This window comes from Syngnathus leptorhynchus, chromosome 14 (assembly GCF_054491065.1).
Source record: "Syngnathus leptorhynchus isolate UIUO chromosome 14, UIUO_Slep, whole genome shotgun sequence".
NCBI lineage: Eukaryota > Metazoa > Chordata > Actinopteri > Syngnathiformes > Syngnathidae > Syngnathus > Syngnathus leptorhynchus.
In genome coordinates this window covers 5,618,071-5,631,812 of record NC_141208.1, presented here as the reverse complement: position 1 = coordinate 5,631,812, position 13,742 = coordinate 5,618,071, and the positions used below count along the sequence as shown (strand labels likewise).

General features: G+C 40.7%; 1 protein-coding gene across 2 annotated transcripts in view; it reads left to right on the top strand.

Annotated features, from left to right (window-relative positions):
• The window catches only part of rgs18 (regulator of G protein signaling 18), a 64,839-nt gene that overhangs the window by 48,003 nt on the left and 3,094 nt on the right, over positions 1–13,742 (top strand). The window contains exon 2 of one of the 2 annotated variants that reach the window (XM_085930682.1): positions 13,595–13,662. In XM_085930682.1, coding sequence (XP_085786808.1) covers positions 13,643–13,662 — 20 coding nt within the window. In that variant the 5' untranslated portion in view covers positions 13,595–13,642. Of the gene's footprint in view, positions 1–13,407; positions 13,663–13,742 lie in introns of those variants that run through there. The other variant, XM_085930681.1, reaches the window with a different exon arrangement.

Here is a 13,742-nt window from a genome sequence, read left to right as displayed (position 1 = left end):
ATGAATTCTCGCAAATCCGTTGGCACGTGAAGCTTCGCCACATTGGGAGTAATAACGACAGCGGCGGGAACACTTTGAAACGCCTCATCGGCCATGCATCAAATTCATGAGCTGAAAAATGACTGTCGTTATTACCAGCCTTGTGATATTTCATTTTACACGTCCGATTTAAGCATTCCCCAAACATCAGATTGGGTTCATTGCTTATTTGTTCTTTATTTGGACAAGCTCCGACAATCTGTCAGCGACGACAGAGAGCCTCCTTCTCATCTTCCATGCAGCGAGAAGTTCACACAAAGCTGCGGTCATGCGGGCTGGCCCCCGTACGGGTGGGTCGGCTGCCATCTGGAGATTCTGTCACATCGAGACTGATGTCTGGGATTAGAGCTAGATCAGTAGCCACAAAACCATATTTAGATAGACTATTTTCTTCGACATCATCCCAATGGAGTAAAAAGGCAATCTGCTGCTGGTTGCACAGGATTGCTTGGCTCACTCTGGTCACCTTTTTCCTTTTTAAGCTAGTCTTGCAGAAAGTCTCCTGAAAAATTGATTTTTGGATCTGGAAAGAAATGAGTGTACCATTGTGGTTGTCTGTACTAGACGAAACAGCTTGAAACGAGCCAAAGCACAATTTGCTCATTCCTACGATGCCAAATTAAAAAGATTGCACAAGAGTATCTTGTTCTTGTTCCTGTCATAAATGCACCAGTCATTAAGACTGAATTGCAAACGTCAAGCTAAATTGATTGTGCTGCAATTTGCATTCCGTCTCGTTTGAACCTTCTTTTATTTTTGGTACGGTGGATATTTTTAACCATCTCGGTCGGCTTGTGCTGTCTGAGTGTCAACGTGTCCCACTGCCACGGTGATTTTGCACCAATTCATCTCCGAGTGCTCCGACAGCAGCGGTAATGGTCATAAAAGAAGAAAAATGTGTCTTTATGGAGAGGAGGATGCAAATAAGGGAAGATGATTGGCATTCTATCATTTCTCTCGGCTTCATTTAATAGCCCGGCTGCCGCCGGAATGGACACGGCGGGAGGATCGGGTGTCTGGTGTAAAATTAGCGGCATATCATCGTTAAGCATGACAAAGCATTGTTGCCTTTTTACAAATCCCGCGTAAAAGCAACAATATGGACGACGTCGTGTTGAAAAGAAGCGCGTGCAAATCTTTTTAATGGTGGAATTGCCCTGTTAAATTCTCAAGAATAAATTCGGACCCGTTGTTTTGGAGGAATTTGGCTAGACCTGAAGTGCTTTATAACCCAGTAAAAAAAACAAAGAAACAAATAGGCTAGCCCACATTTATCTCAGCCCACATTTATCTCAGTTGGTCGTTGATTGATTTTCCATCTTCTTATCTTTTTGACAGCGGTCGGGTTTTTTTTTTTTCGTGTTAGTTACTCGGCAGACGAGTAGAAATGTAGCCTTTAGAAGCGAAACCCAATCCAGAACTTAAAGATGATGGTCATTATTTTTTGTTTGCACGCGCGGGAAACCTGTCTGCTCAAATGAGTCATGCTTGAGTTCAGGTGAGGTGATTTGAGAAAAATTTACAGTTGCAATATCAATACGCTTTATTGATCTGATTCTTTAGCAATTTGAGTTTTTTGATTATTACTATTATTATTATTATTATTATTATTATTATTATTATTGACTTCACAGTCAAAGATTCAATAAAATGAGATGGGCGCAACTTTAGCTCAATTTCACGTGGAACAGATTAGCTATATTGGTTTCCATCATTTTCATTTGGTGAAAAAATTCGAGGTCAACCATCAGCGGCAAGACGTTGTACATCTAAATGTCGACCTTACGACTACAAAAAAATAAAAAAATACAACGGTACGCCGAGGCAGATGACGATAAAAATCACGCTCGTGCAGACAGACTTTGGCTTTTTTTGCTGGTTTTATGTTGTGATTTTTATAGAAACGAAGCGGTTATATGAGGAAGGGATTTGAAGTCCTCTTAACAGTTGTTAGTTTTTATGAGTCAACAGGACTTAGCTTTAGGTGGCCATCTGCACTGTGAAAACGAGCCATTTGCTTAAAGGAGACATCATCCGGGGTAAGAATAAATATTTGATGCATTTGTCTGCTTGTGAATATTAGGCCCTTTGAGTCAAAACAGCACAAATGTGTTTACCCCACAGAGGAAAGGGTCTATCAGAAGAGAGGGAGAGAAGCCTTCTGTTTGTCATTTCCCCAGGCATAATCTCCCTGTCACTATGCCATTTGATTATAGCTTATCTATTCTGCACAACATAGCGGAAATCATATTGGATTGTGGCGGGCTTTATTGTTTGCGCGAGTCCACCTGCTACACAAACCAACAAGCGAATGATTTGGCACAGACATATGATCCCCTTTCCCGCACGATTGAGAGAACATCTGAGCCCTTGCTTCTCTGCTGCCTTCCAGCAAGAAACATTTGCCACCATTGTTTTCACTCACGGAAGAAAACACACTCGCCGTGTTTGACGCATCTGATTTCAACATTTCATCCTTTTGAATAAAGTTCCTAGTCGGGTGGAAGACCGCCGCGAAATAAAATAACCCAGTTAGAACCGTGCGACTTGATTTATAAATGGATATTGAGAGGGAATTCTTGTAAAGCAAAATTTTGTTTGAATGCAAGGATGGAAGCGGTTGATGTGACAGCACGTTGCTATGCTATGCTATGCTATGCTATGCTATGCTATGCTACGGGGAATGGTGCGGCTCAAGCAAGACAGGCCGGCCGCATTACTTTGACGGATAGTCGGCAAAGTCGGGAATTTACACTCCGGGCCATATGTGACTTTCCAGGGCTGGCAACTTGTAACCGTAAATAATGACGATACAGTTTCGAGAAATTGGAAGTAGCCGGGAACAAAACATCCATTATTCTGTAACTAGGAATCGGCATTTGTTTCAGTATCAATTAACGTTAAAAGTATAAAGAGAAGGAGCTATGATGTGTATTTATTGTTTTTGCCTATTGTTTTTGTAGAAATTCTCATTATTATAGTATTTTGGTTTTATTATTATTAGTGTTCCCTGCATGGGCCTTAAAAAAAAACATTATTTGCTATGCACAATATCCAATCAGCAGCGCTGTGGTAATGACCGTGTAGACTTCATTCTCATTTGAATTGAAGATCCCAGTGGGACACTTTTTGTTGGTCCCAGCTACAAACAAAACAAAGGCAATCTGGGCCGGGTTTCTCTTTACCAAGCCTTGTCTTAACTAAAGCCAGAATAACTAGTGTGATTGAGCCCAACAAGTGCTGGTGATAATACAGAATGACTTGCCGCCTAAATCAACAAAACACTTAACTGCGATTTAATCACGAGGGAAAAAAAATTTGACAGCCTTAATTACGTTTTGGGCCTTGCTGTTGTAGTTGTTGTGCTTGCATTCAAGTATTGAAATCACTCAATGTTTTGTCCTGAGGTTTGCCTGAGACACGTCCACATATTTACATTTGACAGCAGTCCAGCCGCCGCGGGCCGGCCATTTAACAAGATGAGAACTTGTACTTTTGAACTCACCGGGAGCTGCCATCATTGGCGACGGGCAAAGCGGCGACGCCTCATCCGATAATGGCCGTCGTGTAGCACTAGCGGCGCTTTTAATGGATTTATAATCTATGCTTTTATGTTGGCCCGTGTTATTGATGACTGAGCGCACGGCGTGGTCATATTTGGAACTATAAAGTCATTTTAGAGCAGAATGGGGAGGGGCATACAATTTGCCCCCGCCCGACGTACATTTTGATTCCGTAAAAAGGCCTGAGAGCTATTTGTGCCTCCACTCTCACCTCTTCATCTTGTTCCCGGTCCTAATTGGGTCATTGGAGGTCCATTAGAGGTTATTAAATTCCTCTCACCTTAAGAACAAGGTTTTTGAAGCCAGGGATTCATATCGGGGCAAGAACATATGTAATCCAATAAAAAAAACGAACCCCAAACTCTAACCCCAATAAAACTCCCCCCCTCTTGCTTCTAAGACAAGGGAGGCTGTGTATTGAGGAATGGAGTTGTCTTTTGGGTTTTCTTTTTTTTTTTTTTTAAATATATTTTTTTAATGAGCACAGATAAAAGGCAAAGGCAAATAAAGAGAAGATGAGCTTTTTTTGGCTTCCTGGGGTTGCGGCACGGTGTACAAAGGGAGTCTAGAGAGACCTGCACGTGTTTTTTATCCAGCTGAGATGATGTGAGTTGTTGTGTAGCAAATTTGAATCAAGCTTACAAGTAAAGAGATCTTGGTTGTAGTTCTTTACTTTTGCAATTACGGGATTGACAAAGGTTTTGTAACGGAAGATTTATTATTTGTTCTCGTATACGCTCGGGCAATTCTTTGTAAGAGTGATGTAAATGTAGAAATGGAAGAAATAAATGATAAGAGACAGTTTGTATTGATGAGAAAAAATAAGATCACCATTGTTGTATGGAAATACTTGACCCAGAAATCTTCACTTTTGAGACGTCTGCTGTTTCGCTCGGGCGCTTTTGTGCTAGAGAAAAATCCAAGGCGACAAAAGAATGAAACTTTTTTTCCCCTTCAAAGTGGATTTTTTTTTTGTCCATATTGGCAGATGAAAAAATAATGAAAACTGCGTGTCTTAGTTAGCATCCTTGTGTTGCTACCAGCCGTCCGGGTTACGTTCCCATTCTACCAACAGCGGAAATTTTCCAGTCAACTAAGAAACTTTGTTAGGTGAACTTCAGCTTGACTGCTGTCCTAGAATTCTCTGCATAATGTCTGACTGCTCTACTCTCAATCGAAAGGCTCTTTCACATCACCATCTGTTGTTGATCTCGCTCACGAAATCAACTTTGAGGTGACTTTTAGGTGATCTGAAACTTCCCCCATTTTTTGTTGCTTTCAGATTCTCAAATGGTGTGCAAGCTTTGAAACAATTGTTAGCCACACTTTGGAATTTATAACCAAAAAATGGTTTTACTTGCCTTACTTTTTCCACGTTGTAGAAAGTGAACATGCAAATATATCATGATGAGAAATGTTTTTATGAAGCTTACGTTTGCCAATTATGACGGCAAAGTTCAAGGTAGGTTCAACAAATCCATTTTTGCACTCTTTTGGGAGAGCTGATGTATTTTTTTTTGTTGCATCGTCTTTGCGATTCAAAAACTTTCTTTGGTGTCTCACCCGAAGAACACAGTCCTCACATTGAGCTCCGATGCTTTTCATCTTTTGTTTTAATTGATGTGCTCACTTTCTAGTTTCTATATAAACATCATAAGTACCAAAAATCGCAACTGTTTTTTTTTTTTCTGATCACAAGTTTGTACTGCCTCAACGGACGGACGGGCGGATGGGTTGTTGAAATTCTCACGACGCCTTCCCGCCCAAGCTTGCAAAAAAGTCTGAATGTTTATTTGAGCTACACAGCTTTTCATATAACAAGGAGCAGTTGCATCATTTAACTTCATCACTTGGTGCCAAGAAGATGGCAGAAGCAAGTGTGACAGTGAGCCAGCGTAAAATGAAATTGGATTGTATTAGCGGATGGGACGAGGCTTCGATGATGGACGTGAGCGGCTGGAACCGTCATTATTGTCCTGGCCCATATTTTCCCGTGACAGTTCTTTGAATCACCGCCATCTCACCTCCAGGCACCCAAGCGTCCGCCCGATGTTATCTACTTGCGATATTGTGTTCCAGCATGAGGCGCTCCACCACAGTCCCCGTGGAAATCCTTTCTAGGACGCACTCCCCTTCCAAGATCAAAAAGACTCCGGCAAACGCTTGGCCCGATAGCAAACACGGCGAAAACTTTTCATTCGACTCTTCCCCTTGGAGGGGAAACGCATCAAACGAACTGGGTCTGATTCTACCAGACGCATTGGTGACGATTTTGTTTTATATTGTTGCAGAAATACGTCGTTGATTGAAGTGTACAGCTCACTTTTACTAGTTAGTGATGGAGACAATTGAAAAAGCACAAAGCACCTTCAGTTGGTAAACGTCTGACTTACATCGTAATTCCCAGTGCCTTCACTTTTATTTGGGGAGTAGCAATTTCATAACAAAGTAGTCTCTGGAAATAATCAAATGAATATTAGAGAGCTTTTTTTTTTCCCCTACTAATTATAGCAGAGATGTGTGAAAGCAAGTGTGTCCTTTATCATAGCCAGAGCTAATCCCCCTGAATATTTGGAGGTATTAAATTGATTTTTTTTTTTTTTTTTTTTTTTTTAAAGAGAGTGAATGAATTACCTATTTAATTTCTTGCCTTTTTTTTTTCATTTTTGTGACAAAACATTTTCTCATAGAGAGCTAATCATGACACCACTCAAATTCTCCCTCTCTACACGGACAAAGGAACAAAAAGCAAATGAAAAAAAAAAAAAGAAAAGCTGGCCTGGCTGGTGATGCTTAAGTCATTAATTTAGAAGAAAATGCTGACGTGGTTCATCCTTTTAGGTTTAGTTCAAGTTGGTAAACCATCCAGAGATTTATAGTTTCACTCTTTTAACCGTGTCCACAGTCAATTGTCGACACACACACGATACAAACAAATTCAAAATGCATGTTAAAGCTGCACAAACAAGTTCCCAAAACTACCATCTGGGTGGAAGAACATTTTTTTTTGGCTCAGATGTTTCTATGTATTTGAAAAATCCTGACATGTTTGTTCTTTTTCACTGCCAGATGTGAACAGATGACTGGTTTGGAGGAAAGGAAAAAGCTCGCACAGCCTCAAATTGCTTGTGCTCCCTTATTAAGGGTTTGACGTAGGCTAGGGATGCTTGGTGATTTTCAAGCTCAGAGTAAAAATAAGAAAATTACAAGTGTGTCTCCAGTACACTGTCAAGGTGCCCTCGCCCAAGGTAACAGGCCCACCCAATCCGATTTTGCAGTCTGTAGAATCTAGTGGGAATCTAAATTGCATCTGTGAGTGTGTAGCATATGAAAATAAGGAGATCATTTCTCCTGTGGTAATTAAAGTTGAGTAAAAGTCAGGGAATGGCCTCACGGTATACGAGGCTACTGTGGACGCATGAGCTGTCGTCTTTCATTATCTGTGTTTGTGGTTTGTTTTGATTATATTAGCCCCTATTTTCATAAAAACTTAATGTGCCAAAGAAATGCTAGTTTACCTTTTTGGGGGGGATTTAGCAGAGCGTGAGGTTGCCCTGCTGGTCATTTAGGCGGATCAAGGGCGTTTTCTATTAAATGCCCCTGGCGCAGTTGACAGTTTGGTGTCACAAAGTAGATTTTACTTTAGACCAGATGAAAGTAGGTCTAAGTTGTGGCGCAGGAAATGTAATGTGGTTTTGTTGGACCAAAACTACGTGACGGATTTTCTTTCTTTATCTCTGTCACAGATGTAAAACCTTTTTTACATCCGTTTCGTACAATAAAATTTCAGATTTTAATTTACGAAGCTTTAGCTTTGATTCATGAACCATCAATCATTGGCCTTGCCCTCGCGGGCACCCACCTTCAACGTAATGGAGTGTTAATAAGATACTATAAATGTTATTGATTTTCAAGGTTGTATTTTCTTATGACCTTGTAAGTCACACCTGTCTCAGATTGGTTGTCTTTCCTCAGGCGTAGTTGTTTTTTGGTATCAAATTGGGGGCCACAAGATGGCTGGTTTTTGGATTTTGCAGCCCATATTTATCATGTACTACTGTAAAACCATCATATGATTGAGAAGATATGACATTGATTTTTTTTTTTTTTTTATGATTGTTGCAAGTCAGCACCTTTTTGCTGCTGGCTGTGAAAAGTTATTTTGGTGAGCCAAAGAAAAAAGATTTCTGTCTTACATTGTATTTCTGTTCCTAAAAGAACATTTGGACCAATCTCTACCATCATTGAAAATGTAAGGATAAGGGAGAGAGAGCCAAGCATATAGAATTGCATTTGGCACATCTGTAATCATACTGGATATTCACGTTAGCATTGTAAATGAATGTATACGGTACTTTTTTTGTAAACGGAGCGTTTCGTAAGATTAAGTGCGAGACAGTATTGCCTGTGTGCACATCAATATTTATCGTGGTTGCTAGCCATTACCACGACAGCGTGAGCGCATCTTTGTTTGGCTTGCTGCAGGGGGCTCCGAGCAAGAGTATGTTAAGATTTTATCATATTGTATTATAATAGCTTCAAAATCAAAACATACTTTTGTAGTGTTGACTGGACTTAAAACACACCGGAAAACTTTTCAGATACAAATTGTTGAAGTGCTTCTTCTTTACCTTTGTCAACTAATTTGAAGTTTTACTGTGAGAATACCAATGAAAAGGCAGCTTTTCTCTCAAACACAGAGAAACACGAACGATGTTGTTTCCACCGAGTCAACACAATTTGTGTTGTATGAGCTGTAGAATCAAAACAAACTGTAAACAAGCCGTGTTTAGTCAAATGTTTTTTAAAACTGCTTTGTCCGCATTTCTGGTAATCAACAAAGATCAGCCTACGCTTTGATGGCAGGTTATTCTAATGATGTTCAAAATCATTACAGGGCAATTCTTGATCTCATTAACTCAGTGCCACATTCATTAAAAAGCCTTTAATGAGACGCCAATGTATTGCGCTAACTGGAGCGAGCGCAATCTCTTAGAAGAAGGAATAACGGGGCAACTGTAAAAGTACATTTTGTCAACATTCACTTACGAGATGCGAGAGATCCCCTTTAACATTCAAAGCGCTTCCATTAGAAATGGGAAAACTTCATTTCATTCACTTCGCTTTCTGATCTCGCTCCCCTATTTTCCGTCCTGGCTAAATAAAATCAGAAAATTGATCAAAAATGAAAATCAACAACATTGATATTGGATATTTGTCCCTCATGTGTTATCTGCTTGTTGACATTAAGGAATTGTCAGATAGTGGTACAACTAATAATTGGTGCAATGTGTCTCATATCACCGTCAGCCAAATAATTCCCTCTAATTAGATTTGACCGAGCGGGAGAACGACGGAACGATTGCACCAGGTTGTTACAGAATGGAATGGAATCCTCCAGTGATGAGTTGCGCAAGATTCAGGTCTTCCCGTTATTACAGCCGATGAGCAGGGATCAGGTGCATGAACCCCGAGTAGTTAGAGATAGAAAAACATATAATTGGACTTTCTCCAGTGATGTAAGGGACCTTTTCAAAAACATCTCTCTCTCAAAAAAAAAAAAAAGGTAGCAACCAATTAGCCCGTGTCCAATGTACCTTCATGTAAATCACATTAGAAACACCACATGACAATCAGCGTGTGGGCAAAGGCTTTAAACGCTGTCATGGCCACTTCAGGCGCATCGTCACAGTGTGCGAAAAGTCCTGCGACGACCCGCCGGGTGAGATTCCAGCCAACAAAGGCTTTAAGCCGATTTATTTTTACGGCTCAAACGTGTAATTGTGCCTTCTCCGTGTTTCCATTTGTCTTTTACTCGGTGGCAAAAAAAAAAAAAAAAAGGGGTATCATTAACCTGTGCATCTGGAGGAATTGTTGTCAATCACATAACGGAATATTCGCTTTGTGCAAAATAAACAGACGCTAATTCGGTAAATTCGAGAGGATGTAGATTGATGTAGGGTCATCAAGGCTAATAGTGGAACACAATCAATTAGTTCCCAAGCTCACCGACATAATTTTTCCAATTAAAATAGAATTACTCGGTTAGAGCGCTGGAAGGAAATGATTTACTTTGGTTTCTTTCACTTATTAAAACCTAACTAACACTGACCAGCACTCGGTTTTATTGATCCACAAGAAGCTTTTCTACTGTTTGTGTTTTTCATTTAATTATGAATATGATCCACGCCACAATTTAGCAGGCATTTTCTCGTGTTTGTTACGGAGAAAACAAAATATCTCGAAATGACGGCGCAGAATTTTGCTGTTTTCTCATTCGGCCTCATCAACTCTTTGATTAAAATTGTCTTGTCTGCACTATTATTCTGGCAGCCGCGCATGGCTGTGTGTTTCGGCCTCCATTCGGGAGGTTGGAGTATCTGATTTCACGACTTGCCTGCTCTAATATGAGACTGAATGAAATGCAAGTGCTGCCAGGTTTTGGAAAGCATATCTAACAAGCTGAGAGTCAACCCCAACTCTGGGCTGCTTTTTTTTTTAAACAAAAGATTTTGCTTTCAGAATAGTTGGAGGGTGGCAAAAAAAAAAAAAAGTTGAGTCAGTCCTAAGCTCAATTAACTCAGAGAATATAACACATAAGAAATTGTCATCAGTAGAAAGAAGATAACGAGGTTCATCACAGTGACTGTGGAGAACAAGGTCCTCCCCCGCCTTCTTGTAAATTATTTATAAATGGATGTGCAGGTAATGAGCATATATTTTAGAAACCAAGTCATCAAGTAGAACCACGAGCGAATGTAGAGATGCTAGCTGGCAGCTACTGCAAATTCAATCTAAAAAAAAAAAAAAAGCAAAGATGGTTTTTATCCATTTGAAGTAGAGAAAATGCATTGTGGCCGTCCATCCGCAGTTGCGTATTAACGCTGCTGAGATGCTCCTTGCTCATCTTTATTCACCAAAGGAACCTGAGAAATTGGAAATGGGCTCTTTTGAAGAGAAATCGCGCAACAACACGAGATGTTGGAATGAAAAACATAAATCGAACACATAGTTGTCGGGGGGGGGGGGGGGGTCGGCATCCAAGTGGTTAGTTGGATAGGAATTTGTGAGCGGATTTGCATCCTTCACTATGCAGACATCACCATTTGTGTCATGTGCAGCTGAGAAAACAGCAGACTGAACCTGTCTGAAGAAAGCAGACCATTTACTAAACTGCCTTCACAAACACCAAGCAAAATATTTCCCTTGGCACATTACTTCATGAAACACATTCGTTAGTATAAAACATAAATTAATATTAATCTAATTATTGGTTATTAAACAAAATAAGTCGCAGACTACAGAAACATTCCACTAGGTGGCAGCACTATGAAGCAGGTAGTAAATAGCACTTAATGAAGCACACTAAAGTGAGGCAGAGAATGAAAATAAAATCTTCAATGCTCACTGCTCGATCAGGCGGGTTAGCTGAGCGTAAGTTTGACAGGAAATGTGCAAGCCGCTGCATGCAAGTGATTGTTTTTAGCTGTTTTCTTTCTAAGCGCATTGAGTTGTCCTATGTGTAAAACTAAAACTGTACAACTAAAACTTTAAAAAAGCATTTTTCAAGAGGTTCTCATGCAATTCTGCAGACATTTGGTGGTAATATGAAACGATTATTGATCCAAAAACATCTTTAGCATAATAATTTGCTTTTGTGTGTGTGTGTTTGCGTCGTCAGGTCAAATGTGGCTGCCCAATGGAATCCATCACTATCGGCATGTGGACCTGATTACCGGAGAGTCTCAAAGAACCATGATAAAGAATTCCGCCCATGCCTCTTAAGTAGAACATCACTGGCGCTCACGTCGCCGTCACGTGACGATGGCTCAATGCTGCAGCTGAGACACCAACGTCTGAGAGCTTTGAGATTAAACTTGTTTTGAAACAGCTTCGCTAGCACGGCCGAATGCGATAACAATAGCAGATAGGGTGCTTTGTTTTGATTTGAAATATTATTCCGGTCGCAAATAAAATGTGAAAAATTACCTTTCCTGCAGCGGCTATGGTAATCAAGAATCCGTTAGCATTTTGCAGCAGTAGGCAGAAAAGCCGACTCTCGCAAAAAAAGCCGGGACTCACGGAGCAAGTAGATGCAAACAAAAGATCCATCCTATTTACAATCTTGTCATCAAAGCTAAAATAATACAATTCTTCAAGGCTAAATTACAATTTCACATTTTCATCAAAGGCAGCATCATGCACTTAGGTGGACCAAGTGCACGTTTTGTCTCCTCGCTGGAGGTAATGAGCCTAAAAAGACATGTCGGGACGAGAGGCAAACTTTAAAGTGATAAAGTGCATTTTCTTACCACTTTTGTCTTCCTTATTTGCTATGTGTGCACACAGCAACTCAAACACGCACCACTTTTCGCCTTAGCTTTCTTAAGGGCTAAATCTTTGAATGTTCTGTGGAGCTTCCACGAACTGGAGGGCAATTTATCCATAAAAGAATACAACAATAATGTGGGTAAAGCAGGGACAACTCAAATACCAGGAAAAACAAAATTATATATTCAAGTTGGCCAGCTAGTTACTAGTTTGAACACAAAGTGAATATTAGATATTTGCCGGAGCATTCTTTCCATGTGTTGGTTTGTGGGTTTATTTTGTTGTCGTTCAGTCTTCTGCGCGTGACAAAAACAGAAGGTCGAGTGTTAAGCGACAGTATGGACACCCCAGACAGGAAGCTCCAACGCCCCCCCCCCCTTTCCGGCTTCAACCATGTGAATACAGCGGTTTCTCTTCCATCACTTCCCCTTTCTGCTAAATGCTCACTCATCCACTTGCCTTTGTTTGCCCTTTGCCGGCTTTCATTTTTAGGGGTGAGCAATTGCAAAAACAACAGCGTCGGTGAAATAGTGACTGAATTAAAAGTGCAATTGGGAATATTTTTTCTGCAGAATGATAAAAGGGAACATCCGTAATCTTCGCACCCAGCTGGTGGGCGCTCGCTCGCTCGCTCGCTCGCACCTTGGGGGCAAAGCTGCACGTATTGATTCTGTTGCTTTTCTCATCTGCCATGTTGACAGCAGGCAAATACATACAGCTAAAGCAAATGACTACTATTCAATTTGCTTTTAGTGATTCAGCTGTCCGTTGTTTACCTGAAGGGAAAGGAGAGCGCACTTTCACTTTAGTGGATCATTGGGCCGGAGCCGCATACATTTACAGCGCAGCGCGTGTGTCTGCTGTAATCAATGTGTTGCTTTTAATGTGACTTTGAGAGAGATTTTGATTAGGCCCCAAGTCACACAGGTGTCTTTTGCGGCGCCCGTACAAATGTTTGCGCTTCGAGGCTTAAAATGGAAATTTGCTTGGCTCTACCCCACAATTTAGGGAATTTGAAATCAATGTATTGTCAAGACGACATTCGCGCCTCATTTCCTGCTCCAGGTGTGTGCAGATAAAAAGAAGGAAGGCTTCGGGTAATGACACCATAGGATCGGTGTTCTCCCATCAAACAAAAGAGAGAGGGAAAAAAAAGTGTCTTTGACCTTTTGGAAGTGGAAATAATGCATTCATCGAATTCTGATTTCATAAATATGACACTGGTCAAATTTGACCAATGTGTGAGTGTCAATTTGGGTTATTTTGATCCAATGATTTTATTTGACAACAAATCAAACTCGCTATTTCTATCTCTGCATCCAATTCTAGTTGTTCGAGTAATACAATTTCTGGGGAAAAATGTAATGAAACACATGAAAGAAAACACCGGACATTTTTGGGAAATTGCCTCGCATACAAACTCTCAACAGGACGTCAAACACAAGTGGAGGGGGTGGGGTGGGGTTGGGGGGTCTCTAACAAGACGAGAGCCTTGTAAGTGCTGACAGGAAGTCTGGGGCCGAGAAATGAAATGCAAACGTGGTTTAGAGAGCGACGGCGATGGGTTCGACAATTGTCTCGGAGCTATTTGTGGCAGATGAAGATAGAACAGCATGGAAACGCTTGTTTTCTTATTTCCTCAATTTAACTTGATGGCCCAGAAGGAGGAAGCGTATTTCAAAGGGCCACAACACAGGCGACAACCAACAATGAAGGCTGATAGCAGCAGGTTGGTGGATAACTTTTAAACTATTCTTTCAAAAAAAAAAAAAAAATCCAATGAATTGTGCAGTCATAGCAGACAAACAC